Source organism: Hemibagrus wyckioides, linkage group LG28, assembly GCF_019097595.1.
Source record: "Hemibagrus wyckioides isolate EC202008001 linkage group LG28, SWU_Hwy_1.0, whole genome shotgun sequence".
In the NCBI taxonomy this organism is placed as follows: domain Eukaryota; kingdom Metazoa; phylum Chordata; class Actinopteri; order Siluriformes; family Bagridae; genus Hemibagrus; species Hemibagrus wyckioides.
This window is the reverse complement of record NC_080737.1, coordinates 16,552,024-16,579,647: the sequence shown is the minus strand read 5'-3', so window position 1 is coordinate 16,579,647 and position 27,624 is coordinate 16,552,024. Positions and strand designations below refer to the sequence as shown.

The 27,624-nt window shown below is 40.2% G+C and overlaps 3 protein-coding genes across 4 annotated transcripts; all 3 read left to right on the top strand.

The window, feature by feature from the left end:
• The first annotated feature begins 129 nt into the window (after window positions 1-129).
• Window positions 130-11,671, top strand: ythdc1 (YTH N6-methyladenosine RNA binding protein C1). Of its 2 annotated transcripts, XM_058383218.1 has the most exons (17): window positions 130-366; window positions 755-856; window positions 1,667-1,944; window positions 2,433-2,835; window positions 3,466-3,555; window positions 4,419-4,472; window positions 4,564-4,658; window positions 4,776-4,884; window positions 5,002-5,119; window positions 5,219-5,303; window positions 5,545-5,714; window positions 8,484-8,563; window positions 8,877-8,913; window positions 9,001-9,040; window positions 9,197-9,262; window positions 9,379-9,537; window positions 10,702-11,671. In XM_058383218.1, exons 1-17 carry the CDS (start codon window positions 339-341, stop codon window positions 10,921-10,923), a joined length of 2,136 nt encoding a protein of 711 aa, XP_058239201.1. In that variant the 5' UTR covers window positions 130-338; the 3' UTR covers window positions 10,924-11,671. The 2 variants fall into 2 exon arrangements, with proteins under 2 accessions (XP_058239201.1, XP_058239202.1); XM_058383219.1 differs by lacking the exon at window positions 3,466-3,555 and having other exon boundaries at window positions 131-366.
• A 1,728-nt stretch (window positions 11,672-13,399) lies between these two features.
• Window positions 13,400-17,947, top strand: dnajc25 (DnaJ (Hsp40) homolog, subfamily C, member 25). Its single transcript, XM_058383223.1, has 4 exons — window positions 13,400-13,745; window positions 15,458-15,610; window positions 16,292-16,762; window positions 17,420-17,947. The coding sequence occupies exons 1-4, from the start codon at window positions 13,437-13,439 to the stop codon at window positions 17,540-17,542; spliced, it is 1,056 nt and encodes a 351-aa protein (XP_058239206.1). The 5' UTR covers window positions 13,400-13,436; the 3' UTR covers window positions 17,543-17,947.
• A 731-nt stretch (window positions 17,948-18,678) lies between these two features.
• Window positions 18,679-23,819, top strand: gng10 (guanine nucleotide binding protein (G protein), gamma 10). The gene is made up of 3 exons (XM_058383225.1): window positions 18,679-18,887; window positions 20,503-20,634; window positions 22,393-23,819. The coding sequence occupies exons 1-2, from the start codon at window positions 18,804-18,806 to the stop codon at window positions 20,626-20,628; spliced, it is 210 nt and encodes a 69-aa protein (XP_058239208.1). The 5' UTR covers window positions 18,679-18,803; the 3' UTR covers window positions 20,629-20,634; window positions 22,393-23,819.
• The last annotated feature ends 3,805 nt before the right edge of the window (window positions 23,820-27,624 follow it).

The following is a 27,624-nucleotide window of genomic DNA, read 5'->3' as shown; positions in this document are numbered from 1 at the left end:
CCCCTTTCTATACATTGGAATGTGGTTTAATATAAATAATGTAATTAAAGATTATTTAATTGTAAACATGTCAGAATTGTAGTCCACTTAAATGATCTGGCAACCCTCTGGGTCAATCTGGCAACCCTTTGCGCAGCGGCGTTGCAGAGCTAGAGGAAGTGTTCAGCCATTTTAGACGGGGGCTCAGGCACGAACAAAAACATTGAGCTGAATTTCATCATTTTTTTGGTTTAATGTAGCTAACGGACCGTCACTTTAAACTATATTGTGCACTGAAGAGGAGACAAAACGAGGCGACTCAAAGTCTCCTTTTAAAAAAGACAGAAAGGCTGCCGAAGATGGCCGTCGACAGGCGAGACGACAAAGGTACAGTAATTTAGCTAGCTAGCTAGTATTAGCACTTCGGCGCTTACCTTTGTCTACTCACGATGGACTTCTGCGCATGGCTGCATTAACCACCGAGTCATTTTTTAATGAGAGATAAACAACCCCTGTGTTATAATTAGTATTAGTATTAATAGTAATTGATTTGTTTTGACCAAGGTAGCTTAGCTAATTCAATAGCTGCGTGGAGTGTGTTAACTTGTTAGCTTCGTAATAGCGCTAACTAGCATTCAGCTCGCATTCCTGCGTTAGTAATTTGGTAACAATAGGAAATATTTAATGTTCATTGCACATAATTAAATTTAACCTACATATAAAAAAGTAAAGAATCTTCATAAAAGTTGTTGCTTTTTCTAAAAATACTTTTTAGATGGAGAACTTAATGTTCTGGAGGATATCTTGACTGATGCTCCAGACCAAGACGACGAGCTGTACAACCCTGAGAGTGAACATGACCTGAACGAAAAGAAAGGTGTGTGTGTGTGTGTGAGAGAGAGAGAGAGAGAGAGAGAGAGAGAGAGACAGACTATGGCAGTTGTATTTTCCTGCATTTTATGCGTAGGGCAGGGGCTGTGTGGATTTGTGATTATTCAGCCAGAGGTAAGGTTAGGCATTGATGCTAGATCTGGAGATCTGCTGCACAGTTGTTCTGGTTCATCCTCAAGGTTGAGTCAGGGTTCAGGACACTACATATTTTCAGACCAAGGAGCTTGCTTTGCACCCAGGAGCACTGTCATGATGGGCTGTGTTGGGGTTTTCATAGTTCCAGTGAAGGAACTTCATCATACAAAGACTTTTAATACAGTTGTGTGCTTTTAAACAGCCTTTTAGGGGAAGAACCAAATATGGGTGTGATGGTGACTGATGGTGGTCCACATACATTTGGCCATATTTATATAACGAAAATAAAAAATGAAAGGAAGCAAGCAAATGTTCAGTAGATATTGGAATCGTCTTTCTATAAAATCTCTTACACTGTCATTTATTTACACATTGGCAGAAGGAGAGAGTGGCTGCGAGAAAAGATAACTAGAGCAGCCCTGTGAAGTGCTGATTAAACAAAAATAGATGTGTTTTGTAAAGCAGTGCCATGTTTTTGTGTTATGATCTTGCAAGGAGTAGTAGATGAGGGAAGAAGATTAATGTGGTTACAACAGCCAAAGGCTTTTCAGTGTAGTCGTGTCTTGTGCACTGAGAAACAGAGGTTGCTGCAGTGTGATTTAGGGCAAGAGTCCAAAGGGAGGGAAGTTGTGAAATTAATAAAAAATTTTTAATCTGTAAGGTTCCAAGCGAAAGAATGAACATGGAGACAGCCATGATGCAAAGCGTCTAAGGTCTTCTGGCCACTCCACCAGGCAGCCGGTTAAAAGGTCCGTACCGTCCAGCGGATCCATTGGGAAAAAAATGACCAGCCTGAGGGGCAGACATCACCCTGATGACTTCTATGAAGACAGGAAGAACCATTCGGGCAGAGGGAGAGTTTCCAGGGCTGAACTGTCCAAAGGGCACAGCAGAGACCACCAGAGGAGGATCAAACCACTGATCTCAGAGTTGAATGAGGTGTGTGGGCACTTTGGCCAGGTTCTGAAAAAATAATAAGGTAGATTTTACAATTAAAGGACACTTGGGCCCTGTTCACACTTACTTACTTAACATCGCAATCTTAATAGTCGTCTCAGGTGATTGAAGCAGAACAGGCAGCACAAAAGTGATCTGCTTTTAAATTTTTGGCCTGTATTGTTGAAGGGTTGTGTTTTTATCCATGGCCTGTGTGCTATAAATGGGCTACATTTTACATTTTAGAGCACTTCACTGCTCATTTGTAAGTTTAAAATCCTGTCCCTGCTTCGAACGCGGGTCCTTTGCTACCTACTGGTATGAAACAAGTGTGTGGCTGCGGACATGGCCTTCTGGAGGGCTTGACATGAGAAGAATTTGTTACTCATTCAACATAGTGCTGTTATGTATGATGATCTGACTTGCTAACTTAATGTGCAGCTGAAATGCAGTAAACATTTTTTTACACAATAATATGTCTGTGCTTTTAGAAGCTGAGAAGGACGAGTGAGGAGAGCGTGGGCCGGGTCAGTCGATCCTCAAAAGAAGACGAAGAAGAGGCGCGGTCGGAGGAGTATGCATCTGAGCAAGAGACGGGCAGTTCTGCAGGCTCCTCTGAAGGCAACCGTTCTGACGTTGAGGAAGAGGAGGTGATGGAGGATGAGGATGAGGATGGAGAGAAGGGCCCTGATGATGACGACGAAGAGGAGGATGTTGAAGGAGAAGACGGAGAAGAGGAGGATGAAGACTATGAGCTGGAGGACGGTGACCAGCAGGAAGGGAACGAGCAGAATGACTACGACACACGCAGCGAAGCCAGTGATTCTCAGTCAGAATCCGTTTCCTTCTCGGACGGCGAGTCGGTGCACTCCGCCTCAGGCTCAGAGGCCTCTGGTGAGCGAATGTCTTCCTCAGCATCATGTGTTAATTATAGTCCTAGTGGTAAGCTTGCTCTGATTCTGCTAAATATCACGTAATGGAGCAGGTGTGACCGGTGCTGCTCTTGTAGATTATTTGAGCAAAATAGTTTAATTTCAGAGCACTTTCTGGCACAGTTAGAAGTCTATTTTTACAGTCTATTCTGATGCAATATGAATCATGCTGTAATATGAAATATGACAAGCTGAAATATAAACCAGCATCTGGATGCTGTATATGATATTTAACATTTAGTGTATATAATTAGCTGCCCTCTGTATGAGATTAATTGCTTCAGAATGGACTGTACCAATCTTAAGTATCCACTTTGACATTCCTTCATGCTTTTGGTGGTCTTTGGAAGCAAACAAGCCTATCTTCAACAGCAGAATCTTGCTGTAACGTTTTAACAGTAAATTTTAAATGTAATCAGGTGTTGTCAGAAGTTTTCACTACAGGTTGCTAGCTGGATGTGTTCATTTAAAGGAAAGACTTACAAAGTGCAGAGCTAGAAATCCAAGCCCAGGTCATTTAGAGCAGAGTTTTATATACTTATACATATATACACTCTAACAGAAGGGGCTTGTTCTCCCATTTACTATTCAGATAAGGAAAGAAAAGAGAAGAAGCACGCTAGAGGGATATCACCAATCGTTTTTGATAGAAGTGGAAGCTCAGCTTCAGAATCATGCACAGGTATTAAATAATCCCCAACAATTCAGTTTTGCATATATAAGCTCAAGCACTAATTAACTAATGATGGAAGAGGTGGTAGTCTTTTGTATGATTTTGACCGATTAACTGTAATCAGTGTAAGCTGACCTGCCTCTGCCCGTGTTGCAGTGTAGGTTCAGAGCATTTATTCTTTATGAAGAATTCGTGATTGAACAACATCTGCAAAAAACAAACAACAAAGATTGTTACTGACAAGAATGAGCGTTGGTCATTTTAGACACATTTGAAGGTTTTGTGCTATATAGGCTTTTTAGCTGAGGTTTAGGTCCCTTGTCATTCAGTGGCAGAGCAGGTCAGATTACAGAGAGTGGAATTAATGCAATCACGTCAATGCACATCTGTTGGCCACCTGGTATAGTGTAAATTTCCAACAACTAAACAGGTCAATGCTTTGTTTATTTCGGTCACTTGAGTCCTTTCAGAGGTTTCTGAATGCAGCTACAAGATTAACTGTCACTTTTTTTGCTCTGTAATTTACTGGTTGGCCGGATTATATGCAAAAAATGCATTCAGTTTTAGTTTACCAAATCACCTGAAAGGCTCTGCACACCGAGTTCATTGCCAGTGACTTGTCACAAATTCTGACTCTTGGTAGTCAACCTACATTTTCCTTACACAAGCATCTACGTTAATCCCCCTTTCGTTCACATGGGCACTCCATACAGTACGAAAAGTTGAATTCGTTCAACTTGATCTAAAAATATAAAACATAAGGTGCACTAGTATATATGAATTGACATCATCACATTTTACCAAATATATTTCTATAGCCATTGTATTGCTATCGTACCAGGACATTAACGCTTAGTGTTTGCTGCCTACAGGGTCTGAAAAGAAGCACGAAAAGCTGTCATCGTCTGTTCGTGCTGTGAGAAAAGGTAAGAAATCCCCCACAAGCTGCAGACACGGTTGAAAAAGGCTTTCTGTATCCTCAAGGTCATTTTATTCCTACTTCACTGTCATTAATAGATCAAACCAGCAAGCTGAAATACATCCTGAGAGAGGCGAGGTACTTCCTGATTAAGAGCAACAACCATGAGAATGTTTCTCTCGCTAAGGCAAAGGTGTGTACTTTGACATTTTGTGTTAATATATAGCCATATATCTGTAAAAATGAGAGATTATATCAGAAAATAAAATTAAATAAAAAAAATAAATGAACAGTATGTCATTTGCTCCAGGGGGTGTGGTCGACCCTGCCTGTGAACGAAAGGAAGTTGAACGCAGCATTCCGCTCGGCTAGAAGCGTCATCCTTATCTTCTCTGTCAGGGAAAGCGGCAAATTTCAAGGTGAGATTTCCAAGGATATACAAAGTAAAGTAAACTTTGTACTGCGTTTCTGGATTTTGCATTAAAATGTCGTTAGACTTGTCCATCCTTTAAGTGCTCTGTTTTGGCTGTCTTCAGGTTTTGCTCGACTTTCGTCCGAGTCTCATCACGGAGGTTCTCCCATCCACTGGGTGTTGCCTGCAGGTATGAATGCCAAGATGCTTGGAGGAGTCTTTAAAATCGACTGGATATGCAGGTAGCTTTGACTTACACACCCCTTCTTGAAAAATATAAATCACTTCTCCTTTCTTTTTCGACCATGAGCGTTTAATGTTCTCGTTCATGCACATTTCAGGCGGGAGTTACCTTTCACAAAGTCAGCACACCTTACCAACTCATGGAACGAGCACAAGCCTGTGAAGATCGGACGAGACGGACAGGTCAGTCCTCTATCTAGCCGTCTCTCTCTGATCCGTTAATGGTTGTTTTAAAATAAATATACTTCCTTTTTATTGTGTTGACTGTGTGACACACAATATATGTGCATAGCAAAGAGTAAGCATATACCTAGTGTTAACACTGCAGTCAATATGGAAAAGGTGGCATATTGAAATTTCAGTAATGATTTTGGCATGCCTTCATTTTAAAATATTTCATTTCCACGTTATTTTGTGTCTGCAGGAGATCGAGACGAACTGCGGCCTGCAGCTGTGCTTGCTCTTCCCTCCGGATGAGAGCATTGACTTGTATCAGGTTATTCACAAAATGCGCCACAAGAGGAGGACGCACTCGGAGCCTCGTTCCCGGGGCCGTCCCCCGCACAGAGAGCCCGCCCCACGAGACCTGGGAAGGTTAGAAATGTTCTTTGGACTGCTAGTGCGCACATGTGTCACATGACGGGCCGAAGGGAGCGTGTTGTTGTTTCCTTCTTCCTACTCGGCATCCTTCGAGTCCTCAGAGAAGAGCCTCAAACCGAGCCGGCCAGAGCTAACCGGAGCCTACACGTCCAGCAGCTGGCTGTGTTCTGTTGTTGCTGTAAATGTATATGCTGATATGTCCTTTTGAAAGAAGCGTAACAGTTAAAAGCATAACTTTTTTTTCTTTTTTTTTTTAAATGTATGAATGTACGGTAATGTTAAAAATCCCAATGTAACTCCTTATTCACTTCAACCTGACAGTAGTTCAGTTAATATTTTCTGTAGCGGTAGCAATAAGGTGCATTCTCTTTGTAGATGAGTCTGTGTTTAAATTTTTCCAAAAGCCTTTTCTTTCAGGAAATTCCATGAGGGATAGCCCCAGTCATAAATGGGACTATTTAAAGGAGCCATAATATATAAGCAGAAGATGGCGCATCCATTTTGAAAGGCAGAAAGCGTTGATTGTTTAAACAAACAAAAAAAATCTTTCAAGAAGAGAATATTTTGGGACTCTTTCAATGGTTTTCCAGTCTTGTCCAAAAACAGCTTGGATGGGCGTTCTTTTGAATATCGATAGATGTGTGTGCAGAGCGTAGCAGAAAGGAGTGAGAGAAGGAAAGAGAGCGAGCGAGCGAGAAACAGAGAGAGCCAGGGAATGAGGCAAGCTGAGCGTGTTCTACTAGCAAGTTCCCGGGGAGAGATAGGCCAGTTCTGTTGCTACATCATGCAATGCCTATGGACTGAAATGATGCCAGGGACTGTCCCTTATAGCATTGCTGTATATGAACTTTCAAAGCTGCTCTCAAAGTGTGCCTGAAATGAGCTCATATTTACTCAACTCAAGCAGAAAAACAAATGGCCCCAAAAAAGGACTGAACAAACAAACAAACAAAAAAAAAGCCCTACCTGTGTAAGGAAGTTTGATGGTTTTCAGGCTCTGATCCACTAAACCCCAACCCTTACTCAAGGACTGTGGATGTTTGTCATGGCAGAAAAAAAAAATCCCCTTCCCTTTTCCTGATCCCTTTAAGAATACTCCTCCCTGTCTCCCAGCTGGTGGTAGGTAGGCTGTCATGTTCAAATCAACCCTGACGGACTGAGCTGGTATAGGGCAGCAGCACACCCTGCCTCCACCTCATCTCCCCCTCCCTTTCTCTCAGGTTCCACTGAGGCTTCCATGGACTGCGTACCACAAGAGAAGCACTTGGGAGGGGGTTCAACATGGGGGTTATTTCCAGTGGCTGGAGCTCCTGTTTTGTCTTTTTTGTTTGATTTTAAATGGACTGCATCACACCTTATTGCACCCCTTCTTCCGCCTTACCAGGCCGATCAAGTAAAATGTGTATACCAGGCCATATACGGCTAAAGAGTAAGCTGGACTGTTATATGAACTTTTGCTATCATAAATATTTGCCAGCGTTAACAGTCACAAAACTACAAGAAAGCGGTATGTCACACTTTCAAACAGAATTCTTTTTCTTTCGCTTTACTGTATTGGTTATTCTGGGTCTCACGTTTTGGGTGGCTTTAGGAGCCAGAAAGTCATTTTCTAAAGTAATTGTAAGGTAGTAGGGGGAAGTGTGCTGGACAGCACATTTTTACAAATTCATTATTACTCTAACTTAGTAGTACATTTCTGACATGACCTACTGTAACCACAAACTGATTTTCAAAACGTTATGCCTGAAACATCATTATACTCTGTAATGAGAGCTTCAGACAAAGAAACGTCAGTGATGTACTCGACGGGACTGACCTGTTTTCACTGTGAAAGTCAAGTTGCAATAACGATATAATCTGTATAATTTTGTCTGGAGGTGTTTATTATACAAGTATGATGATGTTTTAGAGTAGATTTCTAAGCCAATGGCACGCCTTCTGGTGGACAAAACAGAAAAAGGGCATGTTGTACTTTGCGTGTCTGTGTGGTTTGTAGCTTTGACAGACCTAGGTGTATTCATTAATCTGTCATGTGAGGACAAACTATAAAGCTTTTTACATTTCATATCATTAACCCTTCAGGAACAAGTTGGAGAGTTTACCTTGATTATGCAGTTCACTGATTTGGACCATTTCTATGTTTGGTATTAGACAGGATTATCTGAGGCATGTATTGGCATACGATGTACATGGAGGGTGGTTTTATTATTTCTCCTATGACTTTTCTATTCAAGACAAAATGGAATATTATGGGAAAACAGTTTAGACTCTCCAGATCATGTCCACTGTCTAGAAAGCCGGGTTCAGAAGTTTCTTTTGCATGCTTGCAGCTTAATTAGTAAATCTGTATCATGTAGCTTTGGTGAATGGGGTTGCTGTGGAGGCATGTTGCTCAAAATTGACCCAGGGAGTATAAGTGGCATCACAGTGTTAAAATATTCTCCAGAAGTAATGAGCTCAACAGTCTAGGGTACTTTCACTCTTTTCAGCACCTAGTTCATTATGTCAGATGTCATGTTACTGATGCTATACTTTCTTTTAGCAGAAACATACCAAGAAATGCTTTTAAAATTGATGTGACATGGTTGAGCTTAATGTTGAAAAGTTGTGAAGTCTCCTTTTGAAGAGTGTGTATTAATGCGTTCAATGTTTAGTGTTGAAGATTAATAATGGCATGAAGGAGCTTGATGTGAGCAGACATGTTTAAACATGATGTAGGTTTTTACACCCGTGACTTCATACTAACCTGCCTGATTCATGTAGGCGTCGTCCAGAGGAATATGACATGCACAACAGGAAGCGACCCAGGATTGACTATCCTCCCGAGTTCCCCCAGAGACCAGGTCAATATCTCTCACTGTTCGCTCCAGCGTACAGGATCAGTAACAACACTTATTACTTCACTTGTGTGTGTGACGCATCAATGAATGCTTACATGCAAAATTTTGTGCTGTCATTCAAACGCACTGTAATAAGACTAAAGTAATGAAGTTATTGTATCGTTCATGTTAATGTATTAATGTTCACATATGTACACCATGCTTTGTGTTTATTTTGTCTCTCTGTGTGTTTTACATATTAATTTATATTTTTTTTGTTCAACTTTTATTCTGAATCTCTTACCATTGGTCAAACGTCTGTTTGCTGGCTGTTCAGGTTTTATGCAAGACCCACGCAACCAACCGGTGGACAGGTACCTCCCTCGCTCTCAACCACACCCATTATAATTTTGTGATTTTTAACGAATTTTTAATCTTACGCATTTACATTTTTCCTGCAGACGCTTTTCTGGAGTAAGGAGAGATGTGTTCCTCAATGGCGTGAGTTTATACTATCAACTGCTTCCTTTAACTGAACTGTGATGAAGTGCCACAGCATTATTATCAGGAATAGGCTGTAAATATGTTTTGCGTTAGATATTTTTAGTCTTTTCTTTACCGGTGATTTTTTTTTTTTTTTTTTTTTGTCGTCTGCAGTCTTATAACGATTACATGCGAGAGTTCCATCACAGCATTGGGCCTCCACCTCCATGGCAAGGGATGGTCAGTATTTAAAAGAGCATCATTTTAAGCCTTATTCTAATTTAAACATCTCTCTATGGAACACTCATTTATTTCTTTGTTTATTTAATAATTACATTATTTCTGTTTCCCTGAAGGCGCCATATCCCGGTATGGATCAGCCTCCTCACCATCCGTATTACCAACACCATCCTCCACCACCCCAGGCCCACCCACCATACTCAGGTCATCACCCCATGCAGCATGATGCCCGCTTCAGGGAGAAGAGGGTCGTCCGTTCTTTCTCCTCCAGTCTGGTAAGACCAAGTGCAATTTAACAGGGCTTTAATCCTTTTGTCTGTCCTGCTCTCCCACCTCCTGCTCAAACTGATCAGCTTCCAAAGCCTCAGCTTTAACATCGAAACTGCTGACAATACCATAAGCCAGTCGTCATCTAGACCACTAACCTGATTTGAGTCTGCTGTAAATGTGTCATTTAACTGACTTGTATTGTGGCATCAGCAGCGAGCAGCAAACCCCCGCTAGAATTGCTAAGTGCATCACAGATATTTCAATATAAATGTTAAAATATGTGTTCGAAGTATTTGCTTTCATTAGCTGATGAATTGACTTCAGTCTATGGTTGTTAAGGTGTTAGATCCCTGTGAATTCGTGAACCTTGAAAGCAAAGATAAACAGAAACGTACACTAAAGAATATCAAACATTAGCTGCTCACTAACTGGTTTCCTCTGTGCTCATATCATAGCACCTCTATATTGCCAGACGTTTTGGGACACCCCTCCAAATCGTTGAATTAAGCTGTTGTTTTTCAGGGATTGGGCTTGGCCCCTTAGTTCCACTAAAAGGAACTGGATGGATGGATGGATGGATAGATAGAGACTTACTGACTGACTGACTGACTGACTGACTGATTCATCCCAAAGGGAAATTCACCGTTTCATGCTTTCTTGGAACAGTTTGGGCATGACCGCTTCCTGTTCCAACATGACTGCGCACCAGCGCACAAAGCAAGGTCCATAAAGACAAGAGTTTGGTGTGAGAGAGTTTGGTGTTGACTGGCCTGCACAGAGTCCTGACTTCAACCTGATAGAACACCTTGGATGAATTAGAGGGGAGACTGTGAGCCAAGCCTTCTCATCTAACATCAGTGCCTGACCTCACAAATGTGCTTCTAGAGGAATGGTCAAAATATTCCCATAAACACACTCCTAAACCTTGTGGAAAGCCTTCCCAGAAGAGTTGAAGCTGTTGTCCTGCCCTTCGCAGCTATGACTCTATATTACATTCATGTGCATGTAAAGGCAGACGTCCCAAAACTTTTGGCAATATAATGTGTGATTGCATAATGAAGAATATCCATTGCACTGTTATTTTCCATAAAATGAAGCCAAGCTGATAGAAAATACCCATAATGCGTATTTTACCATGCTGACATTTAATCTTCACCCATGTGTTGCAGCACGATTATGACATGCGTGTAGACGACTTCCTGAGACGCACCCAGGCGGTGGTGAGCGGTCGCAGGAGCCGGCCCAGAGAGCGCGAACGTCAGAGAGAACGCGAGCGGCCACGAGATGCGCGGCGAGAGCGCGAGAGAGAGCGAGGCCGCGAGCGTGACCGTGACCGAGACCGCATCAGAGACCGAGACAGGGAGAAAGAAAGAGGGCGATATCGCAGATAAGAGAAGATTGGGGTTTTTTTTTGTTGTTTTGTTTGTTTGTTTGTTTTGTTTTGGTTTTTTTCTGGTCACTCACAAAGCTTTGCTCAGTAACTCATGGATTCTCTTTTGAAAATCCCTTTTAGTTTCTGTACAGAGAACATAACCATTAGGGTTTTTTTTGTAGATAATGTGTTAATTTTTTTGTTTCTTTGCTTATGTATAAAGCTGAAATGTAATTCAGAAAAAAGCGCCACTCTTCCTTTCAGAGTATTATTTTTAAATATGTACATTGTTTAACAGGAGATTGTTTGTATCGTGCATGCAGTGTTTTCTACTGTGACAACCAAAAATCTTTTGTTTTTGTTTTAATCATTAAGCATCAAGAGGGCACGTTCTTCCCTTACAATACAGTATGTGTTACAGTTTCGGACAAATCTACTCCATCCTTCACTGCTGATCAGCTCTGTAAATGTCTCTGCCGTGAGGTTAAGATAATGCACACTCGTGTCTGTGAAATCTGTTATTGTACATAGCGTCTGAATGGACACTTAAAGCAGTTCTACAGACTGCAGCAACTGGCTTTATGTTCCAAATGTTCTGTTTTGAGTATGTGGGTGAAAGAAGCAATATCACCTCTTTTCTGTTTAATCCCTGTTGTATTCTGTAAATTCCCTGAAATGAAGGTCTGTATAGCAACATGCTAGATGTTTTTGTCAGGAAAGTTGTATCTTTTACTGATAAATTTTGTATAATTAAACAGAAAACACTGCATTGTTGTATTTTGAAGCCTTTTTTTATGCCTGTTCACAGAACATTTATAGAAAGTGGAGGTGAAATGTCACATAAAATTAAGCCTAAACATACAGTCATAATGTACCTGGGATTGTACTTTGGGATTAAATTTGAGAAATGTTATTGAAAAATTTTATTACATCAGAATATTTAAGAACCTATCATGATCCAGTGTACAGGGTTGGGAGTATGCCAAATTTGCATACTTAATTTACATACAAAAATTTTAAGTTTCTTTCATGACTATAAACGTGGCTTTTTCTGTTCAGTAGCATAGTCACATAGGATAATATATAACTAAGACAAAATGTGTTAAAGTGATAATCATATCTGTGACTCAATCACACAAATCACTGTGTCCTTAACAACATTAAGAAACCACTTTAGTTATTTGGGTCATGTGCATAACTGGGAAATCAGATCACCGGTCAATTGAGACATTCGAGACACGTGGAAATCTCAGCTGCACGCTTGTGATCGCAGGTCAATCCGAGCTAACAACTATTGTTTAGCAGTAGGTACTGGGAGAGTTTTAAGGTCCTTGTATCATTCTGAAAACATTTCCTGTTTTTCAGGAAAGTTTTCTTTATGGAAATATAGGTTTCATAATTTGTTGTTATGGTTTGTTTGTTATGGTAACTTCTACAAACTTGCAGCAACCTGAAAGAATTCAGAGAACCTTAATGATCTGGTAACCTTTTAATTATTTAAACCTCTCAGGAACCATGCATGAACTTTTCATGAATCATCCCATTGTTTCTATACTAATGTAAACATTATAATTATTATTAATACTACTACTACTACTACTACTACTAAAAAATATATAATGTTTAAAATGATGTATACATGCACAAAAACATATATACACAAAAATAGTAGACTAAGAAGATATAATAATAATAATACAAAATATTCATTGATCCATCTTTTGTCATTTGGTCAAAATGTGATGTCTTTACAGGAAATGACAGTCAATCATTTGTGAGGTCAGGCACTGATGTTGGACGAGAAGGTCTGGCTCGCAGTCTCCACTCTAATTCATCCCAAAGCTTGGCTTCATTTTCTGGAAAGTAACAGTGCAATGGATATTCTTCATTATGCAATCATACATTATATTGCCAAAAGTTTTGGGACGTCTGCCTTTACATGCACATGAATGTAATATGGAGTTGTCCTGCCCTTTCCAGCTATAACAGCTTCAACTCTTCTGGGAAGGCTTTCCACAAGGTTTAGGAGTGTGTTTATGGGAATATTTTGACCATTCCTATAGGAGCGCATTTGTGAGGTCAGGCACTGATGTTAGACGAGAAGGTCTGTCTTACAGTCTCCACTCTAATTCATCCCAAATGTGTTGTATCAGGTTGAGGTCAGGACTCTGTGAAGTTCGTCCACACCAAACTCACTCATCCATGTCTTTATGGACCCTGCTTTGTACACTGGGTGTGCGGTCATGTTGGAACAGGAAGCGGTCATCCCCAAACTGTTCCCACAAAGCTGGGAGCATGAAATTGTCCGAAATGTCTTGGTATGTTGAAGCATTAAGAGTTCCTTTCACTGGAACTAAGGGGCCGAGCCCAAGCCCTGAAAAACAACACCTGAATTCACTGATTCGGAGTGGTGTCCCAAAACTTTTGGCAATATAGTGTACAGGTTTTCACAGCCTTGCCTACAATTCCCATCACCCCCTTCGAGGGCACGCGCTACGTCTTTTTAGCGCGCGACACGTTGGGAATGCTGACATGGCGGCTCCCATAGCGTCTGCGCTGCGGCTCGGTTTATGGACTGTTATTCTCTTCCTTTCGGCGCTTTGCATCCCCTCGGCTTTAGGACTGATTGAAGGACTTTACTGCGGCACGCAGATCTGTTACGATGTGCTCGGGGTCAGCAGAGACTCGTCCAAAGCGGAGATCGGCCGAGCGTATCGCCAGCTGGCCCGGAAATACCACCCGGACCGCTTCCAGGCTGGAGACCCCGCACTGGCCGGAGAGACCGCTGACAGCGCGCACCAGAAGTTCTTGCTCATCGCTACGGCTTATGAAACTCTGAAAGTTAGTCACAACACCTTTTAAACTCGCGTGAATGTCTGCATGAATGTGCGCGTGAAGACGAGTCAGCGTGGTCGATGCATGAATCACTTCCTATCTATGACCAAAGGAGGCGTTATTAATTTTAGTTCTTGTTCATTAATCCTTTCAGGACCATTCCCCCCCCCCTTTGCTTTCAGTTAAAACTGACCGCATGATAGGAAACAGTTATTGCGTAATAAAACACAACGTCCAATCATGTTCTAGTATGCAAATGAAGTCAGATCTCACTTTCTTTCTGAATAAAATCTGGAATGGTGTAGGAGTTTTGAACACTCTGATATGAACTGAAAATCCATCAGTATGTATTCTGACTTAGCTCTAACATTAAAGTTCATAGTTAAAATCTTTTCACTGTTTTTTTTTTATTAAGAATGCACCAAAATGCCAACCACTAATTTTTTATTTTTTTTTTGTTCTTGTAAAATACTTTTATGTAGTGACGGGCGACATGAGATTAATATCATATGACACATTTCTCAGATTCATGATACGTATCACAGTATATAGTTTTGTTCAAAAAAACTACCAGCAATATAGTCGTGTTAAGAAAAACGCATAAATAACGAACACATTTATTAGCAGTCAAATTGTTAGTAAAGTAGTTTTTATTTATCGAAAGCAAATAGAAATCGTTAATACTGTAAAAAGTGAAAACATTTTTCTTTCTTACAGATTTAAAGAGCACAAAATCTGCTTCCTGTCTGTTTAGTTATTAAAGGAAAGCGTTACAGAATTAATAGATAGGTGTTATAATAGTTCAGAACAGAATACTGTGACCTAATTTAGCCTGATATTGTTATATCGCCCGATCGTACATTTCTCATCCAAAGAGGAAAAGAAAAGCCAGAAAAATGTGAGTAACAAATGATTTAATAAACATATAAAGCGGCAAAGTGGAAAACAACACTCTATAATACTATACAATACACCGATCAGGCATAACATTATGAGCACTGCCAGATGAAGTGAATAACACTGATGATCTCCTCATCATGGCACCTGTTAGTGGGTGGGATATATTAGGCAGCAAGTCAACATTTTGTCCTCAAAGTTGATGTGTTAGAAGCAGGAAAAATGGGCAAGCGTAAGGATTTGAGCGAGTTTGATGAGCAAGGGCCAAATTGTGATGGCTAGACCACTGGATCAGAGCATCTCCAAAACTGCAGCTCTTGTGGGGCGTTCCTGGTCTGCAGTGGTCAGTATCTATCAAAAGTATCCTTTTAAATCCTGTAAGTAACCTGTAAGTATCCCATGGAGGCCCCACCTTGCAATTTACAGGACTTAAAGGACCTGCTGCTAACATCTTGGTGCCAGCACACCTTCAGGGATCTAGTGGAGTCCATGCCTCGATGGGTCAGGGCTGTTTTGGCAGCAAAAGGGGGACCAACACAATATTAGGCAGGTGGTCATAATGTTATGCTTGGTCAGTCTACATGCCTATATGCTCTGTACCTAAATTTTTGGTTGTATTTCCCTACTAAATGTAAATGACGGCAAACTACCACGTCGAACCATTAAAAAAAAAAAGCACCACAAAATAGGCAGTGTTTAAAAGAACACAGTAAATTGATTTGAATATGGTTTAGATTGATGAGCAACTCATGTAGTGTCCAGAATGATCTGAATCATCACTCACTTTAAATACACACATGTGACTTTTTAATGTCCTGCAGGATGATGAATCACGCAGGGACTATGACTACATGCTGGATCACCCGGAGCAATACTACAGCCACTATTACACTTACTACAGGAGACGACTGGCTCCCAAAGTGGACGTCAGGATAGTCATTCTTGTCACTGTGTGTGCAATCTCAGTTTTTCAGGTAGGTGATGAGAATTTTTGTTGTTGTTTTTTTAGCAGCATTTAATCTCATATTTCAGTCCAGCTGCCTTGTAAAACCCACTGAGAACAAAATGTAGGAAAAGACAGGACTGAGAAAAACAACAATCATTTTAGTCTAGGTTACTGGTAGTCTAGAGACTTGGTTTTGTAAATAATTCACATTTTTTAATAATTGATATTATTTTTTTAATTTAGGTGCAATACCGCTTCAGGCCAGTAGATGGCACAGTGACGCTATAACTAATAAAATTAGACACGTGTAAGGAAAAACGCAGTATTTTCCAATTAAAAAAAGCTTGTTTTTTCTTATTTTATCTCAGTAAATAACAACACATTTGTATTTTTTATTAACATGTTTTACGTTCATGTGACTGAGCTGTTAATATAGAAATGATAACATACTAGAACAAGCACATTTACTGTATATGAGCAAATTGATTGAATTACAGCTGAAACATACTGTCAGAGCCGCTTTTTTAGAAACTGATCAGCCGGTCAGCATCGAGCATTCATGAACGCTTAATTTACATCTTTACTTTGATCATTTCCGTATCACACTAATAATAAATGTGTTGGAAATAAAATGTTTGTCTTGAGGGTGCACAAACTTTTGCACGCATCCATGTGTGTTATGTTTAATTGAGCTTCATTTTCTCTGCAGTATTACAGCTGGTGGAGCAGCTACACCGAAGCAATCAACTACCTTACCACCGTCCCCAAGTATCGCATCCAGGCGACCGAGCTGGCCAAGCAGCAAGGCCTGCTAAACCGCACCAAAGAGAAAGGCAAGAACCGGCGTTCTAAAGAGGAGATCCGTGAAGAAGAAGAAGAGATTATCCGAGACATCATCAAGAACAAGATCGACATCAAAGGAGGCTACCAGAAGCCCAACATCTCGGACATCCTGCTGTTGAAGATCATCCTGTTCCCATACCACATGTGCCTGTATGTGGCGTGGTACTGCTCGTGGGTTTATCGCTTCACCATTCGTGGAGAAGATTACGGAGAGGAGGAGAAGCTCTACATCATCCGCAAGAACATGAAAATGTCACAGGCGCAGTTCGACAGCCTGGACGACCACCTGAGACAAACCTTCCTGGAGCGTCAGCTGTGGATAAAAGAGAACTATGAGGTGTGTGGAAATGTTTGGGCTCTCTCAAACTAGGCTAGGATTTAGCCATAGCATTCACAGTCACAATCAGTCCCCTCTGTAAACCAACCTACCATCCACAACGGTACAGGAAATGCCAGAAAACTGCACTTTCAGTTAAAGAAGTCAGAAAAAGAAATACATTTTTACTTTGCAGACATTTTTTTTGAACTTCGGGGAAAGTGAAAAGCTTGCGTTGGAGTCTGAGATCAGTTTCTTTAACTTTCTGGCATTTATTTATTTAAAATTTGTTGCAGGAATTTATGAGCTTTGGGCTTGTGAGTCAATAGAAACAATTTGCCAGGGCTGTGGCTGTGTTCTGTTTGGATGGTAAAATATAAGAAGGAGCTCTTACAAGCATGTGCGTGCGTGTGTGTGTGTGTGTGTGTGGGAGGGGGGTGGAATAACAGTCTGGTTTACACTGACGTGGTACATGTGGTAAAATTCTTTGGGTTTTTTTGCTGAATGCTAAGAGTTTCTTGATGATAAAGTTGCCACCTCAGATATATTTTTCACCGAAGAGGTTTTTTTCTTTTTTGGGCAGCAGAAATGCATTGCATTCATTACCAGGCTACTGGTCCTTCAGTTCTGTACCAGTAGCCTGGTAATAACTGAATCCTTTCTCGGTTGCATTTGCAGGTCTACAGAGAAGAACAGGAGGATGAGATGAAGATGAAGATGGCCACAGACCCGCGGTGGAAACGCTACAGACGCTGGATGAAGAGCGAAGGACCTGGTCGCATCACTTTCATCGATGATTAACTACATTACATTGACAATTATTGACAACTATTACAATCCTTACTGTGTGTGTGTGTGTGTGTATGTAAGCGTGCACACACGTTTACAACAAACTTTTGTGTGCAATTATATCAAGACCTTTGACTGAATGTCACAGATATGAATTGAACTGAGGGCTGTATCTGAACAGACGCTGCTGTAGCTCCACTGTCTGGTCTCCACAGCTCTTTCTGAGCTGATCTGAGGTCAGCGTCGGAGCGTGTAGTAGCCTCTGTGTGTTCTTAGCAATCCGAGCAGTGCGCTCATCCACATCGCTGCTGTCGGCTTTGGCCTTTACTCATATCGGGAGGCTGCCTTTCAACGTGTTGGTACCTGTTTTGCCTCCTTATGCATCCAAACAAATAAAATATTATATTTTTAAAAGGATATTAGAGTGACTGTTTAAAATTATTGATGGCCCAGTCTGGTCTGAATCTTCTCTTCTGTGTTTGCACATGTTTATACAAAATGTCTTGGGGCGCTTTTCATATTGTGTTGGGTCTCGGTCCAAGCAGCCCAGCAGCAGGAGGTGAACCAAATATGCTGTTTGGAGGCTTTGGGTTCAAAGTCAAACCTACAAATCAGAACATCTCAAAAAATTTTTTTACAAAAATACGACTATATTAAACAAGGTTATTTCATAACGACAGCTAAATTAACAGCACCAATAATAAGTCTTCAGGACGGAGGACTTCTCCGTGACTTAGAGCCCGGAGGATGGATGCACGTTGCTATGACGTACTTATTCAACCACAATGTTAAACGTGACTCTAAAGATATCAGCTTGATAGTTTCATTTATAATAAAAACTCCCAGGACATGCTGTTATAGTAAACTAATACACCTTACGCAGGTAACAGTGGCGCTATTTGTCCTGTGGTTGATTATTTTCCTATATGGTACAATATTGTTAGATATCATTTGTTTCAGCTGTGAAGCATATGACTATTAACAGATAAATGAATCCAAACATACCATAAATGATCAGCTGTATTAAATTGTAGTCGAAAGGGAAAAACTGACCATTTAGTCCACACCCCCTGACTCTGATTGGCTTAGGGTCGTGACGTCATTGGGTGTGGTCGCAGTTCACTCCGAGTTCTTATTAGACTCTTAATGTGATTTTTTTGCCGCCTGCTACTGGCAGCACTGCGTTAAATACAACACCCAGCCGCGTGTATTTGTAGAGTCTCGGAGACGGTACGAGTTCAGTTTCGAGTCTCAGATCGTTTCTCTCTGGACCATGTCTTCTTCTAACGTGACCCTGACGGACATGAGGAGGAATGTGGAGCAGCTGAAACTGCAAGCCAGCGTAGAAAGAATAAAGGTGAGAAAGAAAAGCTCCCAGTTAATAAAGTGTCTATAGAATATGCACAACGGCTTATTAACGCGCTATAGAGTGTGTATAAACACTCCATACACTACTGCCATTCTATAATAAAGCGATTATGTCATGTTTATTCCATATAGAGAAGGACAGGCACTGGATCGATCAGGATTGTTTTAAAATGGGAAATTTCTGAACTGCTTGAGCTTCCAAGGAGCCAACTTCAACACATTTCAGAACATTTTGGGAATGAAAAACAAACGTATTAGTAACAATTCAGCATTATAATGTCTAAGATTATAGAAAGAATTAAAGAAAATGTTGCACCTTTAAAAAAAAAAAAAAAAGCAGCAGTGCCTTTTTCCTAATTTTAGAAAACATTTAACATCCATAAAAACATGCTATACTTATTATAAAATCTACTTGATTGAAATGGTTGCTTTCAATGTCTTGACACTTAGATAAAGCTTCTTCTAAAATAAATGTCAGCTTAAGTTTGCACACATGCAGGCTTGCAATGGTCCAAGTCTCCTGCTGTGTAAAATCTTGGACGATCTTAGACATTACAGGAAGAGGCTCATTGCTGTCATTTGCCGGAAAAGACTTCCAGGCTTCATCACGATTACCCTAATTATTACGGTGCCAATCTACTTAAAATCACTGAATGCAGCAAAAAAAATAAAAAAATAAATAATGAATGAATGTTCTTTATTATGCATTCTTGAAGGGTACCAAAACTTATGAAAAAGAATTCTAGCATGATCCTAGCAAGCACAATGCATAGGTTTGTGTTGTCCGAATTTGTATATCAAGTTAGTCCTTGTTACTAAAACCAGCTACTCTCTTATTTTCTCTAGGAAAGAGAAAAATTACAGCTTGTCGTGTTACCACAGAGAAACCCCAAAGCGTAAACTCCACTGAACAGAAGACTTTCTCATGATGGAAAATTGAAAGATAGGGCTTTCAGACATTACAAAGCGCTGATTACTGGACACAAAAGTTAACGAATAACATTAAATAAATGCATCCTCAACTGAAACATCAGCACATTTGATTATGTAAAGCATTTGCCATATATAGCTCTGTGAAGGAGATGTTACTAATAAGTTATAACACAACATTAATACGAACCTTAATATCAACCAATCAGAATCTATGTTATATAATGCAAGACACTGAATTGTATATTCTGGCCACTCAATCTAGAGATAAATGAAAAAATTAATCCTATTCCTATGATATCGATGTTAGTCCAAACCAAACTGCTGTAGTTCCCACATCCTGAGTCCCATTTTCATTCGTGTCACATGGGCCGATTTGCCTATGTAAAGTAATGTCACTGTTCTGACCCAGAATATCTGAATGCCATACAGTAGCCATTTGCATACAGCAGATTGTTTGTCAGGAACGGAATTTAGTCACGTACACACAGACACGGCATTGTGTAGAGTAATGTAAAGGGAAATGGTGCTTGTTATTCCATATTACACAACAAAACAGGTTAAACACACTGGTGTTGGATTACATCTTGTTGGGTTTCTGGAATGCGGTTCTAAATGAGTTTGAATTGTGTGTGTGTGTGTGTGTGTGTGTGTGTGTGTGTGTGCACGCACAGGTGTCTCAGGCCGCAGCCGAGCTACAGCAGTACTGCCTTCAGAATGCCCCCAAAGATGCCCTCCTGGTCGGCGTTCCAACAGGCAGCAATCCTTTCCGAGAACCACGTTCATGTTCCATATTTTAAGCACAGGTGTGCAGATTCTCCTAAACACACACACACACACACACACACACACACTGTTAACAGGAAATTTACAACCATGTTCGATCTCTAACATCTACTTTACTCCAAGCAAGAGTTAGGTATGTGAGTCTCTCTGGATAAAGGATAAAAGTCTGCTAGATGCGGAAAGAGTTAGAAGTTGTATTGCCACACCCATAATGTAAATGAAGCAGCGTACACTTACAGTCCAGGTCCGTAATTCTAGACACGCTTCCTTAAAAACGATTGGTAGAAGATTCAACCAATCAACTGTAGAAACGTTACCATTTCTGTTCTTTAAAAAATATTTGCATTTATTAATACCATTTTTCTCAGAAACATACGTGACAAAATTATTCACACCCCTAAAGAATACAACAAATAATCTTCGAGTGAAGTTTCTGTCATTGCTCATGCTCGCTTTCTCCCCGTTTTCTGTTTCCATGGGGTGCTTGGACCTTGTAGACCATGTTTTGACAAATGCCTTTGCAGATCGTTACCGGACTCTTCTGGAAAAATCTTTCAGGACTAAGAGAGATAGATTTTCTTAAGGTGTAAGTAAGATGTTGGATACAACAATAGAGAAGCAGTTAAAACGTTATGTCAGGGCTATGATCAAATTTATGCTAAATTAAACAAGGTTAATTCATAACGACAATTAAAATAACACCACTAATAATAATAAAAACAACTTTTTAGGAGAAAGTTTTAAGGAAAGTCTTAAAACTATTACAGAGCACCTTCATATCAAGATGTTTGGAATGTTCTGGGAGAAGTCCATAAAACACCTGGAATCATTTGTTGTGATCATGCTTTGAACACCATCCACTGTGCTTGGAAGATCCACCGAACCAGTGTGACGTAGAATTGTTGAATTTTGGGGGCGGATTGTTTGTATCAGCTTTTAGTTGCCTTTGCCATGTGTTTTATTTTCTGTATGGAGGATTGATCTGAGGTCTTCTAGACATGACACCAAAATTAGACCCTCATCTGGCTTCACTATCTACGTTCGGCTCAAACTCCACGGCTTCTCCGTGGAGTTTTCAGTTTATTGCAAGCATTATGTTGTCAATCTGGCCGTTTCCCTAAAGCGTGCCAATAGTTCTGGACTCGATGACATCTCTGAGCTCCATCTTCATCTCAGTGCCCCTCAAACTTTGCTCACTACTGTACCATTGTCTTTTATTTTTTTCGAACCATGAATGTCTCAGACACCATACACACACACACACAGAGGCACATGTGGGATATTTTTATCCCTGAGTGTTGCACACGTATCCGGTCAGCTCTCTGCAGTGTTGCTGCGTGATTTCCGTGCGCTGCATCAACAGGAAAATGGAGTCACGGAGTCATGGTGAAGGAGATACGAGGGGTCGGATTCCAGAAAAGCATGCTCGAGTGGCATCTGCGAGCCTTGAGAAACATGCAAGGCAAGCCGTGCGCTGTATTCTCTTGTTCTCTGTAATGCGTTTGTAGGATATTCAGGGGTGGAGAAAATAAAAAGGCCATATGTGGGTTTACAGAAACCCGAGGCTGGTTTTAGACTCAGGAAGTGGTCAGGATTTTGCTCTTGACCGGTGGAACTGTAAGCTTGCATTTTGTGAAAAAGCCTGTAGTTTTGGGGATATATTTAGGGATTTATTTAGAGTAACTGCCTCTCCCAGTACGCTCAAAAACGCTAAAAAAAAACAACAAACGATGTGGAAAATGATATCCGTCTGTCTTTCCCTCTTTCTTTTTTCACAGAACTCGTGTTGGTGGATTCCTGGATATTTGTCATGGTGCAGCGACGCTTGAATTCAGTGTCGAAATCACCATTCTCTATTTATTAATGGATTATTGCATAGAACATGTTTGAAATTTTACAGTAACACTACATGAATAATCCTGCACTAATATTTGAATACTTACTTAAACATGATGGCGATTTCAGGCATCACAAAATCAAGAGCTAACCTTAACTGCAACGCGAGTCTTATGAATTAATCATCCAGTAAAATAGGAGACTTCATACGTTAAAGCACAGTGAAATTCTTTCTTCGCATTTCCCAGCTTTGGAGGTTGGGGTCAGAGTGCAGGGGGAGCTATGATGCAGGACCCCTGGAGCAGTAAGGGTTAAGGGCCTTTCTCAAGGACCCAACAGTGGCAGCTTGGCAGTTCTGGGGCTTAAACCGAAACCTTTTAATCAACAACCCGCTTGAGCTACCACTATAGTCCCTCCTTTTCAGAACAGAAGAAGCTCCTGTTAGTTAGGGGTTAAACACGCTCATAGAAAGGCACACTAATAAACACCAATCATTTCATTTGCATCATTCTCCATCCATTTCTCTTCCAGTCCCACAGGACGCTGTAAAACATGTTCAGTTATTTCATCTCCAATTATCATGATGAGTTTTGGATAATTGAACTTTTCAAAGAATGAAGCTTAAAGTAAGCAAAGCTTATTTTTTAGTCATATTAACCTTATCTTTATCTTCACTTTTAAGGCAAGTTGAAATGTTTTACAGTCTAGTACGAGTGCCTTAGCAGCTTGGGAACACGCCTCTGATCCTTTACCCATAAAGCGGAACAGTCTGCAATGATGCACTAACAAACATGTACTAAAGTGTACTTGTAGTTGTTCGGACATGAAGTCATCAGACTCGTGTCGTAAAGTTTCACTCTTCATTAGTTCCCGATTAGCGCATGCCTTAACTCACCATTAGTTCATATTCGAGTAAGTATTAATTCACCCGAGTTAATGAATAGTGTATGATAATTCACGTTCTGTTATTGTAAAGCTGACAAATGTTGTCTGTGACATTTACAACATCCTGCACAGTCATGAAACTTTCCAGAATTGTGCCAAATGCAAATGTTAATACTCATAAAATGTTTGTGTGTGTGTTTTTTTATTATTAATAATAACAATTTTGTGTGTATTTTGGACTTTTTTGTGGTAGTTCTGTACAATTTCTCTAATATTATTTTATTTTATTTTATTTCATTTTATTTTATTTTATTTTATTTTATTTTATTTTATTTTATTTTATTATTCATTTCTAAACGTTCCTAGAAAGAGCAGTATGCCACCTTAGTGCCTTACAAGACCAACGTTCCTCATACAGAGAGCTCTTTGTCCGATTTTCTCATAAATGCACTAAAGGAATTGAATATGAATAAGCTGTACAATAAATTGTTCAATAAATTGTTTCTCTAATTCTGACTGACGTTTGTTATGTACCTACATGTAAAAGTATACACACTGATGGCGGTTAATTTATGGTAGGATGCTCTAGCACACACCCACACAAACACACACACACATATATATATATAGACATATAAATATATATATAAAGTCCCCTGGGATGACTCCACCCTGTCCTCAGTGTAAACACATGCCTGTGTTTTGCTGCCTTTGATCTCATCCATTCATTTTTCTTTTTATTTACTCTGCTCTTTCAGTATATTTCTGATATATTTCTGATATTTCAGATGATTCTGATACTGGAGAATAGATGACCCAATGATGTGACCCTGTGTGTGTGTGTGTGTGAGAGAGAGAGAGACAGAGAGAGAGAGAGAAGACAGAAAGGGAGAGAGAGAGAACACGGAGAGAGAGAAAGATAGAGAAGAGAGAGAGAGAGAACCCTGTGTGTGTGTGTGTGTGTGTGAGAGAGAGAGATTTGAAGTTGTGGCTGCTCAGTGTTTAACTCTACTCGGGTTGCCAGATTTGTGCAACATAACCAATGGATATTCCAAAGTAATGCAATATAAATCCACAGTCATGACTTTCATCACCAAACCTACTGTATATTACACATCTGAGATGCAAAAACGCCATCCTAGTTGGCATATCGGATAATTACAGGAGACCAGAAACAACACTAAACGAAAGCAAAAACAAACATCGCCTGGACCCACTTCACAACATTGTTTAGTCAGGAAAGTTCACTCAGCGTCCCTCGAGAGCAAGAGCTGACATGTGCGAGAAGATGGAGGAAGTGATAACTGTCTCCATTGTGTCTTTTTCCGAGTCTGTGTAACTAGATGCCTGATCTTGGGATAATAAAGTTCTTAGGCAACTTCCTTTGCAAAGAAATCTGTTAGCTGCCATTGTATCCTTGTAGTTTATGAAAAAAAGCTGGTGATTGGTTGAAGGAGAAGGTATAGCATTTTTCCTGTGACTATTATATATATATATATATATATATATATATATATATATATATATATATATATATATATGACTCTAAGTGGTGTGCAGTTATAGATAAATAAACAACAACAACAACATGGTTACTGTTACTGGAGTTACTGTTACCAACATAAAAGGCTGAGTAGTTTCCAATTACAGCACATTGTGTTTTATTTCTATTATACTACAATTATTTTTCATTCTTAAACAAAGACATGATACTCAATATTTCTGTGAAAAATGCAATAAAAGTACCACCAAGATACACTATATTGCCAAAAGTATTCGCTCACCTGCCTTGACTCGCATATGAACTTAAGTGACATCCCATTCCTAATCCATAGGGTTCAATATGACGTCGGTCCACCCTTTGCAGCTATAACAGCTTCAACTCTTCTGGGAAGGCTGTCCACAAGGTTTAGGAGTGTGTTTATGGGAATTTTTGACCATTCTTCCAGAAGCACATTTGTGAGGTCACACACTGATGTTGGACGAGAAGGCCTGGCTCTCAGTCTCCGCTCTAATTCATCCCAAAGGTGTTCTATCAGGTTGAGGTCAGGACTCTGTGCAGGCCAGTCAAGTTCCTCCACACCAGACTCTGTCATCCATGTCTTTATGGACCTTGCTTTGTGCACTGGTGCACAGTCATGTTGGAAGAGGAAGGGGCCAGCTCCAAACTGTTCCCACAAAGTTTGGAGCATGGAATTGTCCAAAATGTCTTGGTATGCTGAAGCATTCAGAGTTCCTTTCACTGGAACTAAGGCGCCAAGCCCAGCTCCTGATAAACAACCCCACACCATAATCCCCCCTCCACCAACCTTTACACTTGGCACAATGCAGTCAGACAATTACCGTTCTCCTGGAAACCGCCAAACCCAGACTCGTCCATCAGATTGCCAGATGGAGAAGCGCGATTCGTCACTCCAGAGAACGCGTCTCCACTGCTCTAGAGTCCAGTGGCGGCGTGCTTTACACCACTGCATCCGACGCTTTGCATTGCACTTGGTGATGTATGGCTTGGATGCAGCTGCTCGGCCATGGAAACCCATTCCATGAAGCTCTCTGCGCACTGTTCTTGAGCTAATCTGAAGGCCACATGAAGTTTGGAGGTCTGTAGTGACTGACTCTGCAGAAAGTTGGAGACCTCTTCGCACTATGTGCCTCAGCATCCGCTGACCCCGCTCCGTCAGTTTACGTGGCCTACCACTTTGTGGCTGAGTTGCTGTCGTTCCCAAACACTTCCACGTTCTTATAATACAGCTGACAGTTGACTGTGGAATATTTAGGAGCGAGGAAATTTCACGACTGGATTTGTTGCACAGGTGGCATCCTATCACAGTTCCACGCTGGAATTCACTGAGCTCCTGAGAGCGACCCATTCTTTCACAAATGTTTGTAAAAACAGTCTGCATGCCTAGGTGCTTGATTTTATACACCTGTGGCCATGGAAGTGATTGGAACACCCGATTCTGATTATTTGGATGGGTGAGCGAATACTTTTGGCAATATAGTGTATATGACACTGTGGATCTGACCATTTTAGAGCAGAATAGGAGAATTATGAATGCATTTAAATTCTCAGAAAGGTACTTGTCCTTGTCACTGAGATGAGAAAACGTTTTCTTTTCTGTTTTTTTATTAGACCGGTGGTACTGGAGTCCCTAAGCTAGGGAGGAAATAGTGTTGATAAAGAATACAAAGCCAGCGCTGACTGCTGTAAATGTAAAATAAGATAGATCTCTTGTACCTTAATTGTGTAGAAGGACATTATAACATTATAACCTAAATAACTGCACCACTCTTGTCGCTTCCCGGTGAAAGTTAGCATTCGGTTCCTCTTTGGTTATTTATTTTAGGAACGGTTTCATAACAATCCTAAGAGCAAGCCTTTTTTGTTTAACAAAGTCAGCACAGTCTGGACAGGTTTTTTTTTGTGTGTGTTGTTTTTTTTATGGTTCTATGACACTTGACATTAGCCAAAAGCTAGCCAAATCGGCTTTCATTCGTTTATGATCTCACAACAGGAAGTTCTTTTAATTTATTTGAGAAATGTATTTAAAAGGAAGGCGCATTAAAAAGCATCCTGAAATTTGCTGACAAGTTCAAATCGTTGTAAACGTTACCACAATGTTAAAGTTAGTCAAGTTTGGGTGAGGGTATATATTATGATAAAGAAATCTTTCCTCAGAATTAATCATTAAAATGCATGTAAAGATAAAGTGAAGATAGATAGATAGATAGATAGATAGATAGATAGATAGATAGATAGATAGATAGATAGATAGATAGATAGATAGATAGATAGATAGATAGATAGATACTTTATTCACCCCAATGGGAAATTTAAAACTTCCAGCAGTATCCACAAGCATAGGTAATAAGGTGATAAATAAAAAATAAAAAAAACCCACAAAATATAACAAGAAAAAAAGATATAATAATTTTTTTTAAAATTTAGTAAAAAATACTAAATACAATAAATTTAAAGGTATAAGAGATAACAAGTAATGTAATGTGCAAAAAACTAGCATTTAAAGGTGCAAGAAATAATGAGGTAACGTGCAAAAAATTGTTATATTATCAAATGTTATATTAATCATATATATTCGCTTATTTATTTATTTACTTTATTTATAACTGAGAACTGTGCTCTCAACAGAGAACTGAACTGTGCTGGACACGGACACACACACACACACACACAACACACACACACACACAACACACACACACACACAACACACACACACCTGAGAACTGTGCTCTCAACAGAGAACTGAACTGTGCTGGACACGGAC

Coding starts and splice junctions, on each gene's coding strand:
- dnajc25 (XM_058383223.1), top strand. CDS start 13,437: ATGGCGGCTCCCATAGCGTCTGCGCTGCGGCTCGGTTTATGGACTGTT. Junction 13,746..15,457: donor CGGCTTATGAAACTCTGAAA/GTTAGTCACAAC, acceptor AATGTCCTGCAG/GATGATGAATCACGCAGGGA. Junction 16,763..17,419: donor GGATAAAAGAGAACTATGAG/GTGTGTGGAAAT, acceptor TTGCATTTGCAG/GTCTACAGAGAAGAACAGGA.
- gng10 (XM_058383225.1), top strand. CDS start 18,804: ATGTCTTCTTCTAACGTGACCCTGACGGACATGAGGAGGAATGTGGAG. Junction 18,888..20,502: donor CCAGCGTAGAAAGAATAAAG/GTGAGAAAGAAA, acceptor GTGCACGCACAG/GTGTCTCAGGCCGCAGCCGA.
- ythdc1 (XM_058383218.1), top strand. CDS start 339: ATGGCCGTCGACAGGCGAGACGACAAAG. Junction 8,914..9,000: donor CGCAACCAACCGGTGGACAG/GTACCTCCCTCG, acceptor TTTTTCCTGCAG/ACGCTTTTCTGGAGTAAGGA. Junction 9,041..9,196: donor GAGATGTGTTCCTCAATGGC/GTGAGTTTATAC, acceptor TGTCGTCTGCAG/TCTTATAACGATTACATGCG.